Source organism: Heterocephalus glaber, unplaced genomic scaffold (genome assembly GCF_053883595.1).
Source record: "Heterocephalus glaber isolate CG9 unplaced genomic scaffold, H.glaber_assembly_v1.0 deba00001606, whole genome shotgun sequence".
In the NCBI taxonomy this organism is placed as follows: Eukaryota; Metazoa; Chordata; class Mammalia; order Rodentia; family Bathyergidae; genus Heterocephalus; species Heterocephalus glaber.
The window spans coordinates 41345081-41366096 of NW_028258377.1; the positions used below are offsets into that span (position 1 = coordinate 41345081).

A 21016-nucleotide genomic window follows, 5' to 3' on the forward strand; every position below is an offset into this window, starting at 1 on the left:
GGCTGGGATGTAGCTCACCGAGGAGGCCCTGGATTCAGGCCTCAGTAACCCCGCCACACACAGGCTGCCACAGGGCCCCTTCTCCGAGGCCCTCCCGCCCTCTGCTTGGCCACATCCAGTACGCCAGCTACACCAGATCAGCACTGCCTCTACTCCCAGGTCCGGTCCAGACAAAGTGAGGCTCCAAGCCAGGCAGTGCACAGAGCAGTGGGCAGTGACTGACTGACTCACACCAGCTGTCCAGGGAGCCCCAGCAGAGCCTCCTGACAGCACTCTGAAGACCGTCCCCCTCCCCACCTTTAAACAAGACAATCCTAATCGGTGCTGCCTCTCGTCCTCCCGGTCAGCTGACCCTGGAGAAGGGTCGCCGTGCGTGCCTGGTGCGTCAGCCAGGGTGCCACCTTGCACATCTGGGCCCCGCCCACTCCACAGCTGTGTCCAGACTTGCTCTGCACCGCATCCAGCATGCAAGCCACGCTAGGCCGGGGGCTGGCAGATCAAGTCTGTGATCACGTGTCAACATCCAAGCCCCCGAGAGCCGGGCTCCAGCCTGGGAGCCGCGCACACAACACGGGCACCAAACAGGGAGGCAGCTCCCTGAGCCAAGGGAGGTGGGTCAGCAGACAGCACCTTATCCTCAGGCTGGCAGTACTGAGGTGGTGGCTCCTTTAAGAGGTGGGGCCTCATGGGAGGCCTTTAGGTCATGCGGTGCAGCTTCAGAGGGGATTAAGGTGGTTCTCCCAGGAGGGTGGCTCTAGCAGAGCACGCCTGGCCCCTCCTGACCTCTGTCTTCCTGTCTCACCAATGATCTCTCCCTCTTCCCTGCTCTCTTGCCACTGCTCCCATCTGCCATGAGGTCCTCCCCAGGGCTGAGCCCATGCTGAAGCCATGCCTGTGAACCCCCAGAAGTGTGAGCTAAATAGACCTCTCTTTTTATAAAGCACCCAGCCTCAGGCACTTCATTACAGTAGTAGAAAATGGACTAATACAATCCCCAAGGAGTTTCAGCTTCTCTGACTGAGCTAATAGCCATCAAACCCAAGAATACTGGGCTTGTCTGGGTTTTGCAGCAACCCTGAGGGCTATGGCTGAGGGAGAGAAACCAGTGCAGGGGATCTCACAGGACACGTCACAGCCTCTCAGCTTGGCCCCAGTCTCAAAACACACCCAGCATCCTGCTGGGCTCAGCTTTCTTTATCCAAGCAGAGAGCTGGGATTGTAGGTGGCTTTGGGATGTGCCTCCAGGGTGCAAGAAGGGGACAAACAGAGGATGGGGAAGGGCATGGAGGAGGCATCCCAAGGCAGTTGTGAGGGGAATAGCCAGAGAACAGGGCAGAGTCTCCCGGGCTGGGAAGCCTGAGAACAGGGCTCGAGGTCCTGGCTTACCCTGTAGGCACAGCTCCTTTGTTGGCAGAGGAATGAAGGCCCTGCTCTTCAGAGGTAATGTTCTGCTGCTGCCGTCCTGAAATACCTCATCATTTTGCCTTCGAATGTGCGCTGTCTAAGAGGAGTCCAAGCATTGCTCCCTGGGCCTTCGATGACTCACATCCCCCTTGTGGTTTGTATCCAGATGTCCCCTAAAGCCTCATGCACTTATTGGTGGGGCTTCTGGGACATGGCTGGACTCTAGATGTGTGATACCATATTAGTCCACTGCTTGGTTTAGCAAAGTTCTAGGACTTATTGAAGAGGGCAGACAACTCTGAGTGCAGGTGGCACCAATCAATAGCCTTGCAGGCTGGACAGAATTAAAGGGAAAGAAGGCAGGCTCATGCCTACCCTGCCATGGACTGTTTCTGCTCTGCTCTGCTGTCCTGCTGGGAGCCACCTGACTCTGACTCTGCAAACTGTGAACCAAAATAAATCTTCTTTCCTTTAACTTGTGGGTGTCGGGTATTTTGTCCCAGCAGTGGAGAAGGGACTGAGTCACACCTCCTCAGGAATGTTTCTCTGCTGTTCCCTCCCTGGGCTGTGACGTCTCTCCCTCCCCTTACTTTGGGAGACATTCTGAGCTGCTGTGGCTGAACGCAAGTGTAGCAAGAATGGTCAAGTGGTCAGTGAGGCTCCACCGATTGGGAAATTCTGAGCTGATGACAGGCTTCATTAGCAGCGACAAGCAGAGGGAAGCTTCTAAAGATTAACTTCTAGGCCCGTCATGAAGTATCACATACATCACCCAAGGGAAAGAGTAGGAAGGGAGACATAAGATTTGCCTATACATAAAAATGTAAGCTATCAAAAATTACCCCAAGCAGAACAAAACAAAAGGCAAACAACAAAACTGGGAAAATATTTCCCACACATGTGACAGGCAGAAAGTCAACCTACATGAATATGAAGACTCTAGATCAACAGGGAAGAAGCTACAATAGAATAAACATCCTACTTTAATCAGACTAAAGCAGAAAGGGGGGCCGGAATGGGTCATTTACTAAAAAAATCTCAGATTTAAATATACATACATTTGAAAACGTAACAGCATTATCGTCAAACAAATTCAACTTACCACACACAAAAATCCCAACTGTAACTCTCAAATCACCATAGCTATAAAGGACTTGACAGGTGGGGGTCAGAGAGAGACCTCTGCTCAAGGGGGCTCACACAGAGGAGACCCCAACAGGACACTCTGCTGTGGAACTGCTGACAAGGGCCCCACTTTGGGGGACTCAGTGTAGGGAACATCAAGAGTGAGTGACCGCGTGAGGCAGGGTGGCCTTTCTGAGCTCTGCGAGGGAAATGAGTCTGCTATGTGAACACGTCACAGAGACAGCGAGTGGAAAGGCAGCGCGATGCTGCACCGCCACTGAAAGGACGCCACGGGAGCACACGTGAATATACCTATAGGGTGTGTTCCCAGCTCACAGCATAAATAATATACCCTCTGTGTTAAATACAGACTATTTTAATAAATTACAAATGCTACTTCTCTGGGTTGAAGGAGGAAATGCAGGAGACAGGGCCGGCAGGGAAGGAGCTGGTGGGGTCTAAATACTCGAGGGATCACTCAGCAACACGTGAGAAGTGGCACTGGTGAGGGGCAGACCGCCCAGTGACGGGGCTGAGAACCTTGCTGTTTCTGCAGGAGGCAGCAGCACCTCCACTGGTCCCTCGCTGCCCTCAGAACCACGGCCGGTCCCTCTCCACATCCAGACGGCCACAGACACTGGCTGTGTTCGCCACTGTCCTTGCTCTGACCTGTTGTCTTACCTACCTCAGTCTCTCCTTCTCGCCTGAGTCCCTTGCTCACCACCCCGGCCTTTTTTTTATGCCTTCGAAAGAGCTGACCTCATTCCTGCCTCAGGGCCTTTGCAGCACCTGTTGCCTCAGCCCAGAAGCCTCTGTGCACTTCTTCCCGGTCATCCCATTGTCAGTCAAGCCACAGCTCTGCTGTTGCTTCCTGGGCACCAGCCAGGACCTCCTGTGTGGCAGGGGCCACTTCCGACTCATCTTCCGTCGCCCTCTCATAACTACTTTATTTCCGTCACTGCCCTCATCATTATCTGGAGTGACCTCACATGCACTCTGCCTGAGTGTTGTCTGTGTCCCCCTGCAGGAGAAGAGCCCAGGGTAATGAGGGCCAGGCAGAATAAGAGGGTGATGACGTGCTGCCCAGGGACCCATCTCCCCTCAGGCGCTGCACAAGACCAGGCTGGTGTGTGCGTCGCTAAGTCCAGTGTGGGTTGGTGGCCCTGGCTGCAGCACAAGTCCTGGCGGCAGGGAGGGAGAGTGGTGCGCACAGCACTGAACGGCCCGGCCAAGAGGGGCCTGGTCACTCCCTGTGATGACCACCGGCCCAGACTACCCACGGGGCTCTGAACCAGATGCCCGGGCTGGGCGCTGAGGGGCAGGCGCGGCTATGTGATGAGCCTGAATTGCCTGTGCCATCTCAACCAGACGCTGCCCATGATGAAGGAAACCGCGGCAGCTTAGAGCCGCCAGGGTGGAGCCAGGCCTGCACCCCGCCCGCCCCGCCTCTCCTCCTCCTCAGTCTGCACTCCCAGCCCACCGCCTCCTCGGGCTCAGGCACGCCCGCACCCAGCGTGGCCCCAAGCCCTGGCCCTGCTGCTCTCTCGCCAGCCACACTCCAGCAGGACCAGGGCGCTCCCACCAGCAGCCTAGGACTGAAATGGAACAAGCCTGGGGCCAGGCCTTCGGGGCCCCACACGTGGTCCGCGTGCGCCCAGCCGCTCGGTCATGTAGCCAAGTTCAAGTTCAGTGAGAGGACGCGGGGCGCCACTGTGCACAAACCTCTGCACTCTCCAGCCTCCCTGCTGCACCAGCAGATCAGAGCTCAGGGCGAACTACTTACAAACAACTCACCCGCTGGGATGTCGCTGTGAAGAGCAGCCCCGCTGCGAGGGGAGCGAGCCCTGTGCTCCGTGAGTGGGAAGGCAGAATGGGGCAGGGGCCATGGAAACAGCATGGTGCGTTCTCAGAAAGGTGAACAGAACTATCACGGGATTCTGCAATCCCCTCCTGAGCACTTCCTCAGAATGGCAAGCAAGGTCTTGAATAAGCATCTGTACACCCACATTCATGGCGTTGTTCACAACAGCACAGGGGAAAACAGCCCACTGACCCTGGGCAGGTGAATGGCTAAGCAAAATGTGGTCTATGCAGGCAATGGAGCACTACTCAGCCTTGAAAAGGAAAGCAGTTCTGACACACGCTACGGCACAATGACCTTGTGGACGTTGTGCTAAACCACACAAGCCAGTCACGGGAGGGCAGGGACGGCGCTTTCACCCAGATGACGCTCACAGAGGTCAGAGGCACAGAGGTGGAAGTGGGGCAGTGGTGCACAAGCTGAGGGGCCTGAGAGAGAGCAGGAGCCAGAATCAGGGACAGACGGGGGGCTTCACTGTGATGAGGCTGCACTCCAGGCGAGTAGAAGGCGGGACTCCAGGCACCGCCCAAGAGGCGGGCTGGCGCTCCACCAGGTCCCCGCTCCCCCTGCAGGGGCGCCTCGGCCAGCGGCCGTGAGGGGCGCACGCAGACGCCCACACCAAGTGGCCCAGACTCCAAGGAGAAAGCGGCCCCCTCGCCTCGCCTCGCCTCGCCTGGCCTCACCCGCCGCTCCCGCCCGGCCCGGCCTGGACTGCAGTGACTGGGTCAGAGCCCGCAGGTGCAGGGCTGTCGGGCTGCCTTCGAACAGGGCGCTTTTCATTCAGATCACCTCCTAGGAGAAGGAGGTTTCTTTCTGAAGTAATTTTCAGTTTTAAAAATGGCAAATATCAAGAAAACCAGAGCACCAGCGAAGAGTGCATGGAACCCTGCTTCCGTCTGTAAACGGCCTTCCCAACTCAATCATCCCCGATTTGCAGATGAGAAAACCGAGGTTTTCACCTGCGGACCCTGCAAGCTTCCTGTGAGAGCCGCGCTCACTTCCAGCTCCAGGCGGAAAGCCGGAAGGTGCCGCTTCGCAGGGACCGCGCCCCTCCCGCCGGCGCCCCGCCCACTCACGATGTTCATGAGCGTCAGCAGGTACTTCTGCACGTGCTCCTGGCCGTGGAACTGCACCACAGAGTCGTCCACACCCAGCAGCACCTCGATGTTGTAGTCGTCGTCCGCAGTGTGCCTGCGCGCCCTCCTCCGGGAGCCGTTGAGCCGCCCCTCCAGGACGCCCAGGGCGCGGCTGAGGCTGTCCAGGCTGTCCGCGGAGGCCCCTGCAAGAAGAGCACCCGGTCAGCAGCGGCGGCGGCCTGGGTCCCGGCCTCAAAGCCGACCCGCGCTGGGGGCCAGTGTGAACGGTACAGCCCTGGGAAGCGGTGTGCAGAGCCCTCGGAAAAACGAGACACCCCACCCCCACCCCCACCCCCGCCCCGGGCCCAGCTGCACCTCTCCTGGCACCTTCCTGAAAGTACAGTATTATAGGGATCCATGCACAGCCACGTTGACGGCCGGGCAGTACATCGTGGGAAAGGTCTAGACGCCCGTCAGCTGATGAATGGATAAAGTGAATTTGGTATACACACACCCTGGAGTACTACTCAGCCACGAAGAAGGATAAACTCGAGTAATGTGTAGGAAAATGGGTGGATCTTGAGACCATAATGTTAAGAGAACGAAATCAGACGCAGAAGGTTAAATATCACATGGTTTCTCTTCTATGAGAAATCCGAAATATAAATAATTTAAAGACCAAAACAAAGGATAGCTCCTAGGAGCTGGGGGAGGCGCTCTGAGGACGGGGAGAGAGGGAAGGGCACAGGACGCCCCGAGGGAAACCAGGCCTCGGGAGGAAGCTGCAGAACAGCCTGTGTCGCCCTACACACGTCTCATCCGGGCAGAGAGGCATCTTCAGGGCGAATAGTGTCCCCACTTCACAAGCGAGGCGTCGGCGGACCGGGCCGGCAGCTCTCTCCTCACCCTGCCGTCCGCGTCAGACAAGGAAAACTGGCGGTCAGGTGGAAGGCTCAGGCCGGCCACGCGGCGGAGGCGACCCCCGGGAAAGGGAGAGGTGAGACGCTCAGGGTGAGGCCTTTGGCCGGCCTGAGGAGCAAGCGGGGGCTGGGCCGGGCGAGCAGCTGCTTGGGTCACTGGACCTTCTGTGGCCCTCGGGCCTGGAGTCCCCATACACGTGGGCGTGAGCACACTGCGGGCACTGCACGCGCACACGCAGGGCAGGCGCGCCCGAGGCTGCTCAGCACAGGCTGGTCTGCAGGCCGAGCCGGCAGAGCCAAGTGCCCGCTCGCCGCCTGGAGATGATTCAGGGCCTCCCTGCTGCTCCCAGAGGAGACGCTGCGGACTCGGAGCCGACAGAGAGCTGAGGAATTGCTACTCTATTTTTATACATTTATTTCCTCGCATTTCCAACGAGCAGGGACAGCTCACCTTCAGAACCACCTTGGGAGATAGAAAGATGGTAATTTCCATAGAAAAACCCTTCCCCGGGGGAGTCTGGCCACTCCCTCTGCCCCTGACAAGCTCAGGGCCACGCATGGGCACTGCCTGGGGGCAAAAGCAGACTGCAGAGGGCTCTTCAGGGCACAGGGCGTTTAAAACTACACTGTTCAGTTGACAGGACTTGATAATTGGGGGGTTTCATGCTAAAAGCAATCTAGAACATCCTGTTGCTCTTGAGAGACCAACACACGGGCGACCCAGAGCTGTGAGCTGAGGCCACGCCCGGACACAGAGCACAGGGCCCAGCACCCACCCTTGACACCCTCCTGCCCCAAAGGCCTCAGAACGTGCCCTGCTGACCTGACCCCCGAGTCACACGCAGTCACCCCGACTCCCTACAGGAGGTGTGGGGGCCCCGCTGGGCAGAGGAGGGTCCAGGGCATGTCTTGGGGCTGCTCTGCAAGCAGCCAGGTCTAACGGAAGTGAATGTTACAGGGCCTCGCGAGATGCGTTAGAACGTTCATCTCCAGCGTCACTATTGCTACTGCCGCCCCTCTTCTTGTCGTGATGATTTGGGGCTTATTTGGTCATCATATTCCAGAACGCTCCCCAGCCCTGAGGCTCCTGTGCAGATGCCTCCAAACCCAGGGGCAAAGCAGGTGAACAGCAAGACCTGGCCCGGGGAGCCAGCTGGCCAGTGACAGCCCCCCATGCCGCCTGGCCCCGAGAGCCTGTCTTGTGCAGGACGTGGGGAGCAGCCCCAGGGTCAGGAGGGCTCGGCGGGGCCCCAGGCCTGGGCCACATGAACCTGGCCAGCTGTCTTCTTGGCCCTCACCGCCTCCCTGGGACCTGAGGGCCAGGCTGGTGCATCCCCTGCTCAGCCACGGAACGCAGTGAGCTCGACCCTGATCCCAGCAGGTGTCTCCCAAAGGCAACCCTGGTGCAGGGAGCTCCTGCGTGATCCCCACTCGGCTTCCAAATGGCCCACTTGGTGTCAGCCGTGGCCTCCGGGGCCTGTCCAGTCCGAGGGCCTCCATCCCCCTGGGCCTCAGAGCTCGCCACAGCGACCAGAGTGCCGTGGGCCTGCGGCCCGCCCCACGGTGGACACATCACCGGTCAGCACCGCCCGCCTTTGCCGAGACAGGAGGATGCTGCTGCCCTGGCTCCCTTCCCTCTTGCAGCCCAACAAGGGCAGTCACTGGTCCCTGGGGGGGCTGGTGAGTGGCTGAGAGAAAGCCAAGACCCGGCAACCATGGCCCACGGGGCTGGCTCCCCTAAGAGAAGGTGTGCAGGACCCCTTTTAAATGAGTGGCCAAGGCTACACTGGGCGCCCGGTCCTCCCTGGTCGAGCACCCTGCTAGGTGGCAGTGGAGTGCTCTCTCCTCAGGTGCCGGGCCAGGAGGACACGGCAGGAAGTGCATCCCAGAATCAATTCCAGCTTTAGAGTCTCCAGAATGGAGAGGAAAGGCTTTGTCAAAGAGTCGATCAACAGACCAGAGAGGAGGATGGGAAACGCAGAACTCAGATTCAGGGAAGCCCAGAGCGACTCCATCAGAGAGGCGGGGTGCGGCAACCAAGCCCTCTGCAGCCCCTGCAGCAAGGGCACTACGTGCGGGCATCCCGGGAGTGGCCGCTGGGCACCCAGGTCTCAGGCAGAGCCGTGTGCATGGCCGAGAGCCAGGCCGCCCCCAGGCGCCATCTTGCTGTTACCTCCTTCTAGGGATGCTGCCATCTGGGCATGCCTCGTCCTCAAAGGTTTGGGAGCTTGAAGCTGGTCCCAGAGAATGCCCTTGAGATGGTGGAAACCCTAACTGGCAGGAAGGTAAGCGTGCACGCGGGCTCCAGCCTCAGGGCTGGGTTCAGAGAAGGCCAGGCCTCACGGGGCTGGATCCGTGCCCTAGAACGACAGTTCATGAATGAGTGACCTGCACTCTCTCCTGTCCCGTCTCCTTTCCTGCCAGGTGGGCTCCTCCTCGCCTGTACCCTGCCATCCCTGTGCCACCCGCTGAGTCCTGACAAGCTGGGGGCCCTCACTGAGATGGCAGCACCGTGCTGTTTGAACTGTCCAGCCACCACGACAGGAGCGAAATGAATCTCTTCTCTTCACGCTTCACCCGGCACCGGGTACTTTGTGATAGCAACGCAAAATGTACTAAGGCAAGCGGCGAGGAACCAGGAGCAGCAGATTAGGTAACTCTGTCAGACCGCACCGGCAGATGGGAGGAGCAGACTCTGAGACCAGGCCAGGCTGGTGGAGATGGGCGGGAGACGGGGAGATGAGCACAGTCAGCCTGGAGGAGCCAGGGCCTCGAGTCTGTGACCCAGACGCACCACTTGCAGGTGTGGCCCCGTTGTGCCAAAGGCTCCTGGGGGTTTTCTGGCCCCTGTACGAAGGCCTCGTGCTCCCTACCTGGATGGCACTTGCTGCTACTGCACCTGCCCGAAACTAGCCCCCCAGAACCCCCAAAAGGCCCAGAAGAAAACCAGCCCGCACGTGGCAGGGCTGGACGCCCACGGCCTCCCTCCTGTGCCGGGCCCCGGGGGTGCCTGACCCTGCTGCACGTGGTCTCACACTTTCCCAGGGACCGAGCTGGGACCGAGCTGGGCCCGGGGCACTGCTGGCAGCGATGGAGTCTTGGGAGGAGACAGGTCCTGGGCGCAACCTCGCCAGCCTGGGGGTCCTGGCTCCTCCCCGGGGAAGGTCCTCCTCCTCTCTCTCAGCTTCCCGCTGCTTCTCCAGCCCAGGCTCCCACCACGATGTCCTGGGCTCGCGGGGCCAAGTCACAGAGCCAGAGACCATGGACTGAAACCTTGGGAACTGTAAGCCGCTCCCTCAGGTGTTCTGTGACAGTGCTGGAAAGCCGATTACCACAGGCCTCTGCCACAGGGCTCTCAACAGCCCTGGGGACAGCGGGGGTGGATAGGGCCTGGAGCCTGGGGAAGCACCCTGGGCAGTGACAAGGGAAGATGCTGCTGTCCCCTCCCATGGCGTGACTTCCCCTCGTTTCTCCCCTTCAAGTGCCAGCTGAAATATCCCCTCCTCACTGTACCCTAAATTGGCATAGCCCCTCAGTGCTCCCCGAGCGTATCCGGCTCCCTTCCTGCACGTAACGGGTCATGGTGCAGTTCCAGGCTCGCGCGTGAAGTGGCCTGTGTATGAACTGCCTCCCCTCCCTGGATGAAGGCCCAGGAGGGCAGCAGCCATGGGGTCAGGCGTGCCTCAGTCTCCCCAGCTCCCTGACAGGGCCCCAGGGCCCCAGCAGAAAGACACCGTGGGAATGCAGGGCGGGGAAGGGGAGGCCAGGTCCTCCCAGAAGCTGGTCTGGAAGGAGAGGGAGGCACGAGCAGCAGCAGAAAGGCCAGACCGGGGAGAGAGCCGTGGGGAGCAATCCTGGGGCGGAAGGCGGAGGAGCACAGCTCAGGTGTGAATGCTTGCACAAGGGGAAACCGGGACGGAATGAGCAGGAGGAGCTGAAGCGGGGGCAGAAGAAACTCACACCATGTAATAACCAGTGAGAGGCAGGCAGGCAGGCAGGCAGCGTAATAATACTCACGAGATAACATGCCTCGAAGGGGACAGGCGGCTAAAACCAGCAGATCACGGAGAAGAGACGAGAGAGAGGAAAGTCCAGGCGCCAGGGCTTCCAGCTGATGCGGACAGATGAACAAGCCTGCAGCTATCTGGGCACATTGAAACCTTTATTCCGGAGCCCAGCAATGCATCAGACAAAGCATTAGGTAAGGGTGTAAACAGTCCGAATTATGAAGACATTCTAGTGTTCAACGCCCAAACCAGAAAGCATGCCATTTCCAAGCATGTGTGGAGTAAGTGCTGAATCTGGCCACACGTTAGGATGAAAAGAAAACCCCAAAATTCTATCCAAACTCAGTGTCACTGAGACCCAAGTTAGAAATAACCATAGAAAGGAAGCCCTCAAAACTCTAAATACCAGAAATTAATAACAAAGTTCTGATAAGCCTACACTAGATAAAAAAACATAAATTCCAATTGTTAGTTCACATAGAAAACCTAAATAAACCAATAACCTTAGAAGAAGTCGAAAAAAAGAAAGCTTAGAAGCTTTTATAGAAAAGTTTTATCAAACCTCCAAGGAATAGACACTTCTCATCTTACACAAAATGAGGACATAAAGATCAATAGCTTTCTTGTACATAGTGAAAACCAGCTAGAAAACGGGCAAGGGAAAGGGGGCTTTTCTGTACCATAAAAGCCCCCCAAATACCTACAAATAAATAAAAAGTACCAAAGTGAAGACTACACAAAAAGTGACACAGTCTAAAACCACCCCGCACACAAAAGACCCCGGTAAATGGAGACACAGAGACAGTCTCGTATTGGAAGTTGATTCTCTTCCAAATCACTCTGTAAATTTGATATAATCACCACCAAAGAATTGTAAACTCCAGAAAGCAATTCTAAAGTTCACCTGGAACATAACACATGAAAGAATACCCAGAAAAACACCGAAAAGAATAATAACTGGGGAGTACTCATCTTTTGAATAGAACATATTGCAGAGTAACATTAATGAGACCACGGTGGTGCCCGTGTCCGAAAGAAACAGACCAGGGACTGAGCAAGGCCCAGGGCCAGGCCGGGCACAAGGACAGCTCTGTTCACAGCCGCAATGAGGCCGCACCTCCCAGTACGTGCCCGGCGGGTCCCCCCACGACTTGAGCCAAGGGACTTTCTTTTCAGTCCCAACTCGGTGAAGACAGGCAGAGCAGAGGAGGAAGGAAAGTCAGGGCTGTCGGAGGCTGGAAAACAGCTTTTCAAGGGATACACCCGGTGTGGCCAAAGCTCCACTCCCAGTCGGCAGGGAGGTGTCTTCCCGGCAGCACCATGGCCTCCTAAGGGCTCTGGCACTGGCACCCACACCACCGACGGCGAGGTCGAGGGTGAGCTGAAAGGCTAATGGTGATGCCCGCCCCAGCTGTGTGCCCCACCCTGCGTGGGCCTTGGCTGGGAGACTCCTCCTGTCTTGAAAGGTGGAATCAAGAGTCCCGGCCATACGGGCACCGGGCCCAGGGGCAGGCAAACGTAGGAGGACTGCGAATGCTGAGACCCCAGCCACCGCCAGAGGGCCGCAGCCGCCCAGGCCGGAGAGGGACGGTCTTGTCCGGCACCTCAGCAACCAGAGACCAACGGGCCGGGTCGCCCTCCACCCTCGCCCTGCTCTGCTCTGGTGCCCGCTCTCGCCGGGAGCTGCCAGCGAAGGAGCTTAAGTTCTCTGATGGAGCCGCCAGCACTGCAGACGGAGGCCAAGTGACACGAAACAATGAAAGGAGGAAATGGAGACTGCAAGAAGGGAGGACCTCCCACTGGCACCCTCTTCGAGCTGAACAGAAATTCACATCCACCCAGGAAGAGCAGCAGCAGGACAACAGAAGGGTTCCTTGACTTTAGAAACATTTTGGCAGAAATGATATAAAGTTGGAAGAGCTCCCAGAAAGTATAACACTAAGCCAATGACTTGTAAAATTAGGAAAGTAGATAAGAAAAGTATGTCATCCAGATAAAAGAAGCTCCATCAAGACAAAAGAGAAAGAGAGGGGAAATTATTACTAAAACAATGCAAGAAAATTCCCCATAACTGGAAGTATTCCCAGGTGGAACACAGCAGAGGAAATTTCAGAGCACAGAGGAATCCACCAGCATCTGTAAGGAAGAGAGAATAAGCAGGTTACAGAAGAGTCCCATACAAAGGACTCGGGTCAGAATGGCTCAGATTTCACAAAACCACCATTAGAAGCTGGAAAAGTGGAAGAAGACCTTCAAAATTCTGCAGGAAAATGATTTCCCAACTGCAATTCTGTACCCAGGCAAATTCTCAATCAAGTATGAGGGCAGAGTAAAGACATTTCCAGACATGTAGGTCCTCAGAACATTTCCCTTTCAAGCACCCCTTCTAAAATGCTACTCGAGGATGTGCTCCAGCAAAACAAGAAAGGTGACCAGGAAAAGTAAGAGAAACAGGTGGCTCCACAGAAGAAATGGCAGAGGAATCCCGCCGAGGACAATAAAGATTGATCTCTGCATGATGGCTCTGGCCCAGGCGTGGAGGGCACCTGAGCCATGCATGTGACCCGCCAGGGGACTGTCTTCACCAAGACCCCACCTCTGGGGGCCACTGTCTAACCCAAGGACAGTGTGTCCAGGAGAGCGGGGACGAGGTTCTCAGCACTGTCCGCTCCTGTGTGTGCTCAGGAGCCCCTCCGTCGGGCTGTGCTGAGGACACACACATCACTGCGCAGTTCTCAGCCTTGCTCCGAGCGGGAGGTGGGCTATGGCGCGCTCAGAAGCAGAGGGCGCAGAGCAGCCTCTCCCTGGCCGTATTTCTGTTGCGACCCAGGCCCTGCTCCAACCTCAGGCCCACCAGGTGTCCAGCCGTGCTGAGCCCCGTGTCTCCAGGACTTCCCTAGAAAGGGCCTTGTCTGCGCCCAGAGAAGTGGGAGTCAGATGGCGCCCTGGAGACCCAGCCCCTCACCCCCTCTGGACCCTGCAGCCGCGGGGTCCGGCCGCCCGCTCCTCTCTAGCCTAGTGTGTGCTAAGTTTTGTTCTGTCTTCTCCCTCCTCCCTCCCACCTTCCCTTCCTTCCTTCCTTTCTTTCTCAGTACAAAGATTTAACCTGGGGCTTTCTCACTGAACTATATCCCAGTGCCCCCTTTTATTCTGAGACAGGGTCTTGCCAGGCTGGGCTCAAACTGGTGATCTTTCTACCTCATTCTCCCAGAGTGCCAGGACTGTAGGCATGCACCACCATGCCCAGCTGCCTATCATTTCAATATTAATCATTTCCAGTATGCATTTACTCTTAGATTACACATAAACTCTGAAATACTTGATCAAATAATAAGATAGATAAAATTCGTAATGATAAAGATAGCTGTGTTAGTTACTTTTCTCCTTGCTGAGACAAAATACCCAACACCCAAAGTTAAAGGAGGGAAGGTTTATTTAGCTGAGAGTTTGTAGAGGTTTCAAGTCCACAGTCGGCTGGCTCCAAGGCAGGGTGGCATGGCAGAGGAGAAACAGTCCATGGCAGGGTAGAGGGCAGCACAGCAGCAAAGCTGAGCAACAAACCTGCCTTAATATTTCATCCAGGCTGTCCACCCCTTGGGCAGTACCACACCCCCCCAGGGTGGGGCATCGTTAATCCCAGCATCACACGCTCTAGATCCAGCCACCTCCAAAAAGCCCCACCTACGACTGCAAGAGGCTTTGGGGGAACAGCTAGACCCGAGCCTTAACAGTAGCAGGTGGAAGCCTAGTGGTGGTGCTGGCAGTCTGGCACTTCTTTAGTCTGTTCTGTGTAAGCATACCTTAGAGCCCATATCCTAAAGGTACAAGATGTCTGTAGGCTCTGTCAGCCCCTCTCTCCTCCTTCCCCTGCTCCCTTCAGCCCTTCCTGCAGGGGGCTGAACCCAGAGTCCCCCCCACACTAAGCATGTGCTGTACCACTGAGGGACACCCAGCCCCAGGCCACTCCTCAGACCAGGCCTGGTGCTGTGTGCCGCCCTGAACTGGGCCGGCAGGTGGGTGGCTGGGGGAGGTAGCAATACCTGGGTGTTACTGCTGGGCAAGAGAAGAGGCCAGTGTGGCGGGTGCACCCCTCACAGTGCACCCCAGAGGTCAGGAGCCTGCCACCCACAGGGATGGACGGGTCTTGGAAACAAAGTGCCACATGCAGTAGGTAAGACACAAATGAGACGTAAGCGCCACAACTCATACCAGCTGACAGCGAGGATCAGGGGGCAGCAGCAGACACATGCCAGCAACAGGACACCCGAGTCCCCAGCATGGTGGCTCACTGCAGGGGACACGCACACCGTGGAGCCAGTTGTCCTTGTATGACGGTGCGACAGCCGGTCAGGCTCAGCAGGACCTGGCGCCTGGGCAAGGCCAATGGCAGGTGGACACTGGCGATGGAGCTGGGTGTGGCCTCAGAGTCCTCCCAGGGTCCAGTGGACTAAAGGGCCAGTCCCCCGGACAGTGCGGAGGGCTGTGGGGTTTCGGGGGTTCTTAGGCCATCGGGTGTGGTCAGTTTCTTCTGCCATCTCCTGAGTGCTCTGGAGGGGATTGTTTTAAAAGGACCAAAAGCCTCACCCCATCCATCCTCAAAAGAATCTCTGCTACTGGCTCAAGACACGATCGCTCGCTTGCTCTGCAAGGACTCCTACCATGGCCACCCACGAGGACACTGCCAAGCGCCGAGTCTACGCCAGCATGATGGCCCTGGACTGCCAAGAGAATGCACTAAACAAACCCTTTCTTTTGTAAAGTTGGCTGCCCTAGGTATCGTGTGTAGCAATGCAAAGCTGATAGTACAACCAGTGGCTGGGATGATCAGAACGAAGTCAAGGAAGCACGAGAAGAAAATGTTGCTAAATGTTTATTATGTTTCAGCAATGGGCAGGCTTCGGGCCCCAGGTCCAGCGCTGCTTCTCTTCCCCTCCTGAGGACCCCCTCCCCTGTGAGGCACCCCGCACTCCCAGGCCGCCTCTGCTGAGCAGGACTAGCGGCACCGAGCACAGACAGAAGCACCACGCTGCCCCCGACTGTCCGGCCTGTGGTCGAGAATAAACTGCTCCCCTCCCTGGGGCTCAGAAACTTTGAAGCCTAAATTCTGAAAGCTGCCTGCAGTTGTAGCTTATTGCTCTAAGAAGGGGAGAGAGAGGCTTACTGAACTGGACAGAGACTGATGTTAGCGAAGACCCAGACCAGCTCCTTCGGCTGACAGCCACCGCCAGAGCCTGCTGGGACCAAAATCCGAGTACCTGCAGCCTCCCAGAGCACACACCGGCCCACCCAGAGGAGGGCACCTGGAACAAGGTCGCCCCCATCTGTTAGTGACCGACAGACAACCACCGGGACTGCACATCCCCTGAAGATGACCATGAGGCTAAAATCCATCTATGTGGAAGCTAAAGAGGACACGGCAGCAGCCCAGCAAGGAGGACTCGTGGGAGGCTCGGGAAGCAGAAAGCAGCGCAGCCCCACGGGGGCCATCAGTGCCGAGTCCCACTGGTGAGCTCCATTCAAAGAAGCTCGTTATGATTATTTCATCCCAGCCCTTTATGACTTTATTCCTGAGTCTGAATTAATTTTTGCAACTCCAACAGACGCAGTCCATCCAGAGTCATCTTTACAGCCCAAGGGGGTCAGGGGAGCAGGGAGGGGCCCGGGCACTTGGCGCTGGAAACTCCAGCTAGCACCGAAAGCAGCAGCTGCCCCGCGTGGGCCGGGCCTGCATCCCCTTCCAGCCCTTCGGGAGGAAAGTGCAGCTCAGGAGAAGGCAGCAGAGCCTCCAGCCCCCTGTCTCGGCCGGGTCCTGGAACACGCACTCCTAGGCTGGGCAAAGGTGCTCCTCCTTGGCCGCACGGGGCTTCCAGCCTGTCCAGTGCCCACTCGGCGGGGCGCGAAGATGCAGGGAGCCGGGCGCGGACACAGGCTGAGGGTCTCCCGGTCTGAGCTAGAAGCCTTCTGCCCGTTGCTGATGAGAGAGGAGAGAGCCTCTGAGGAGGTGGAGCCCGGCGGAAGGTGTCTAGGCCCCCAGAGGAGGGACAGCGCAGGTCATCGAGACCCAGGCTGGTTCCTGTTGAGAACAAGCTGCTATTTTTCCGAAGCAGGCTGTACAGAGCACCCAGCCTCAGATATCTTGTTATAGCAACAGAAGAATAACTGTGGGTGAAGCTGATCGACTACGGGTGTTCCAGTCCCCTGCGTCAGCTCTCTTGGCTTTCTGTCCCTTTCAACCGCAAGAGTCCCGGCATGACCCCATTCAGACAGGCCACACGCACGGCCGTGTTCCACAGTCCGAGCAGCCAGACTCTCACACACGCCACGCCACTCCCGTCTGACTGGGTGTGACCCCTGCTTTCTCAGGGACCCAGGGGGAGCGAGGAGACAGCCCTCCGGGAATTTCAGCCCCGTGGCCCCAGGAAAGGGGCCAGGCTCCGGTTCTGCCTCCAGACACACATCCTTGGCAAGTGACGCCAGCACAGGGGCCCTGCAGAGCTGTGGGAGACGCAGGCGGAGCACAAGGTGGCGGGCAGGCTTGCGCTGGATTCGGGGTGCTCAGGACCCTGCCCCGGCTGCCTGCAGCAGGGCTGAGGAACCTGCTATCTACACCTTGGCCCCACAGCTTCCAAAACATCCTTGTCCTGCTCTGCCACCAAAGCGGTCGACTTGCCTGGGCTCCTCCACACCTGGCCTTGTGCTGCGCCACTGACCCCCAGAGGCAGCAGGCAGAGAAGCCGGACCCCGGCAGCAGCTGCTAACGCAGGAGCACCCTGGGCCGGCGGCAACTTCCTCTCTGCTGGGCAGCTGGCCCAGGGTGGGAGCCGGCTGAGCTTTCTCCCCACACGCAGCGGCCAGATGGCAGGAGCCGCTGGCGAGGCTGGCAGACCAGCTAATGAAAATATTTACTGCCACTGCAGAACAACACACAGACACCCACAGGTCTCAGCAGAAGGGCGGACTCCTGGGGAAGCCAGCCGGCTGAGCGGGGCTCCCTGTGGCCACACCCGGGCCGCCTCCGCTCGTGCATGGCTTGCCACGCCCATCAGGGCACGAAACCCCTCTTGGCCCCCAGCAGACGCTCCGGAGTCCCCACTGGACACCACTTGCCGGCACTGAGCCGCGTCTGCCCGGCCCCACGCTGGCTGCCTCTCCTGCCTCCCTCCGAGCGGCCCTGTCCCTCGGCCATCGCCCTTGTCTTTCTCTGGCTGTGTCAAGCCCAAGTCCCGAGCCGCTTCTCTCTACCTAGCCTGTGTCCCTCAGAGGCCGAGCCCATGTCATGCAGGTGGGGCAGCTGTCCTTTGGGACAGGCTTGATGTCACATGTGCTGGAGGTCTCAGACACTGCCAGGCCCTGATTGAGCGAGTCCATCCTCTGCCAGCCAGGACCTCCCCAGCCCGGGACAGGCAGCAAGGTGCTGAGGCCAGCAGACGGCTCCTCCTGGCTAACACGGGGCCTGGACAGCTCTGCAGAGCACGCCACACTACCTACCTCTGGGGCCATTTCTCATGGTGAAGAATCTGTGGCCCTCAGCCCGACAGTTTATCTCCCCACTCCTGAGAATGTCACCACGTGACTGCATGCCTGGCCGTGCTGGCCCTGGAGGGGCTTGGTTGGAAGTCAGTGTGTCCCTTCCTCCTGTTCCCTTCCGGGACTCTGCGGGGCCCAAGGCTGGCCTCTCTCCACCCCTCTCCCCTCCCAGCCCTTGCCTGTTAGGTTCCCGCATCCCTTCATCCTCAAGCCATCAGCTGCAAACCACCTGCTCCTTTTCCTTGGCTCCAGCTGTATAGGGGCCAAGGCTAGGCCTGGCCTCCCTTCCTGTCTTTCTGGCCTCTCTGCTGTCCTCCCTGGACAGGGCCCGTGAGCCAGGCTGTGAGCTCTGTCCTTGGACCTGCCCCTCCCACAGGTGCCTCCCAGGCTGCAGACTGGGGCTGGCACTAGAGACCGGAGGGGATCGCACTTCTGAATCCGATCTGCTGTGATGAGACCCAGCAGGCCGCTGGAGGAGGCAGCAGGGCCGCTCGGCGCTCCTGAACCTGGATGCGCTTTCTGCTCCAAGCGCGCTGTCAGACCACAGTGTTGACAGGGCTTAATTTGATCGGCCCCCTTTAGTGGAAGGAGGAAACCAGAAAGCAGAGCAAGTGCTGAATCCTGCGAATTTAATCCCAGACGCAGCCTCACACGGGCCTTTCCAACAAGCAGGCGGCAGGGGGGATGCGCTTCAGATCCAGGGCCACCCCAGGACTGTGGGGGGCGGGAGGTGGGGGACAGCAGGGCACATCCAGGGCTGCAGAGAACAGGCCCGCGCTGGTTAGGCCGGACAGCAAAGATCTCCTGCCTCTGGCCCCGCGGGCAGGAACAGACCCTCCTGGAGCCGGGCCGGCCTGCCTGCAGCAGCTCCTCCTTCCCCTCAGGCCCGGTGGGTCCGCCTGACTGCGCTCCCACTGCCCTCACCGCACCCTCTGCCAGGCCCCCAGACCTGTTGTTTTCATTCTTTCACTCGTTCCTTCGTTCTCGCCCTGGCCACCTCTGTAAGTACCAGGGCCCATGCTGGAAGGGTCACCCCCGTCACAGTCCCTGGGGCTGAGCTGCTGTCACCCCCGGCCCCACCCGCACAGGCACCCATACAAGCTCACACTTGCTCACACACTCACTCATATTCACGCTCATACTCCTGCACACAGACATGCACACTCACAGTGTAGGTCACAGACTGCCTGTCACAGGCACAAAGGTGAATGCGGATATCACACACACACACACACACACACACACACACACACACACTCACTCCCACGTTCCACACAGCGAACTTCTGGGAGACAGAGGCAGGACAGCTCCCTTCTGGGAGCTCCAAGCAGAGCTGAGGCTGGGAGAAGAGGGGGCTGACAGGAGCAGCATCTGCAGCCGCTGCAGGGAGGTGTCTGGCTCTCTCCTGGCTGTCACCTGCAGGGCAGGTGGCTGAGGACGGCGACACAGGGGGAACACTGTCTCACGGTGGCTGTGAAGTGGGCACATGTTGCCAGCGACCTCGGCTGTCCTCAGGGCTGCTGCCTTGGTCCAGGCACAGTGACAGCCTGCAGGCACCAGCCCGGCAGAGCAGAGCTGTCTAAGCGACCCTCACTCGGGCCTGACCCCAGGGACTGCTCTGCCAGGCGGTGGACAGACTCCGAGCCTCCAGGGCTAGGTGGGGGGCACCACAACATCCACCTCACTCTGACCCAGACGCTTGCTCTTGGTGGCCTGAACATGAGAAATGGTCTTCATTTCCAGAGAAAATACACTCTCACTCAGCTTTCCCTGAAAGAGGCGGCTCTCCTGGCTTCTAGTTTGTTTTTTCACTCTTAATCGAGAAATATTTTGTTCCCGTAAGAGAGTCTACGTGGGAGTGTGGCCTGGGGGTGACAGTCACAGTGGCCCTGGACCGGCCATCTCAGCCTGGGCTGGCAGTGCAAGGTGTAGGCCCATGTCACCCGGCCTCACGTGCATAGACAGACAAACCTGGATATGTGTGAAAAGCCTTTTAAGTATCTGAAGCAATTTAAAGATAATGGAAGCACTATAGTGCTTGCGAAATGAGACAAACATGGAGTTCTAGATCGGCCTGTGGCTTCGGTGCCAACCCTGGTGCCCTGCTCCTCATGTGGAGACCCTTTGAGGATAGTCAGGCTCTGACGACCCAGGGAGGCCTGCAGAGGCTGAAGATCCCATCCCTCCGGCTTCCCCCATCCCTTTCCCTGGAAGAAGCTCCCTCAATACACTTTTTTGAGGGACCCTCACACAGGGACCCCATAGACACTTGGTTGTCATCTATGCAGCAACGCCTCGAGTGCCAGAGCCCTCTCTCCTCCTGGGGGTCCTAGTCCAGACCTGCACATGGCCAGGCACACCCTTCAGTATCACAGGCTCTGCAGACAAAAGCCAGAGGACCTCAGCATGGACAGGCTTCCTCCAAACCAGCAAGCAGCAGGCCGCAACCAAAGAAAACTGCACACCTGGTACGGACGGACAGTTCTTAGACAGCGGCTATAAAATACATACGATGTTCAACCTTTGCTAGAAAAAACGACTGCATCCAATTGTCAAAAATGTGGGGTCAGGGGTGTGTGTGTGGAGGAAAATGTACTGCACGTACCCCCCTGGAAGTCAGGGTGGTCATCCTGATCAAAACTTCTGCCAGGTACACACCTGCACTAGCACTCTGGGAGGCTGAGACAGCAGGAGCACACGTCTGAGCTCAGCCTGGGGTACCTGGGGACTCAGTGAGACGCTCCCTCAAAAAAAAAAATCTAAAGATATACACGTAACATTACTAGAAATAGTGAGTATTGAAAGAAATTAAGTTCCCGTCAATCAAGCAAGTCTACGCGGTTAAAAAATGGACCGTTCAGTAAGGACTGATAGGGAAAATCCCCAAGATATACTACGACAACAGCAAATACAGTGTAGTATGCAGCATGTGTAGTATGCTAGCATTTGTGGAAAAATAATAAAAATACACACAAATCTTTTGAACCAGATACTGCAATTCTAGGACTACACACACCCACATGCATGTGAACCTACACACACATACAGACACACACACACCCATCTGTATGTGCTGAGAACTTCCTGAGAGGACAC

The 21016-nt window shown here is 57.7% G+C and overlaps 1 protein-coding gene across 2 annotated transcripts in view; it reads right to left on the reverse strand.

The window, feature by feature from the left end:
• The window catches only part of Adamts2 (ADAM metallopeptidase with thrombospondin type 1 motif 2), a 194731-nt gene that overhangs the window by 60346 nt on the left and 113369 nt on the right, over window positions 1-21016 (reverse strand). For both annotated transcript variants that reach the window (XM_021242213.2, XM_021242221.2), the window contains one exon: window positions 5467-5669. In XM_021242213.2, coding sequence (XP_021097872.2) covers window positions 5467-5669 — 203 coding nt within the window. The remainder of the gene's footprint in view (window positions 1-5466; window positions 5670-21016) is intronic.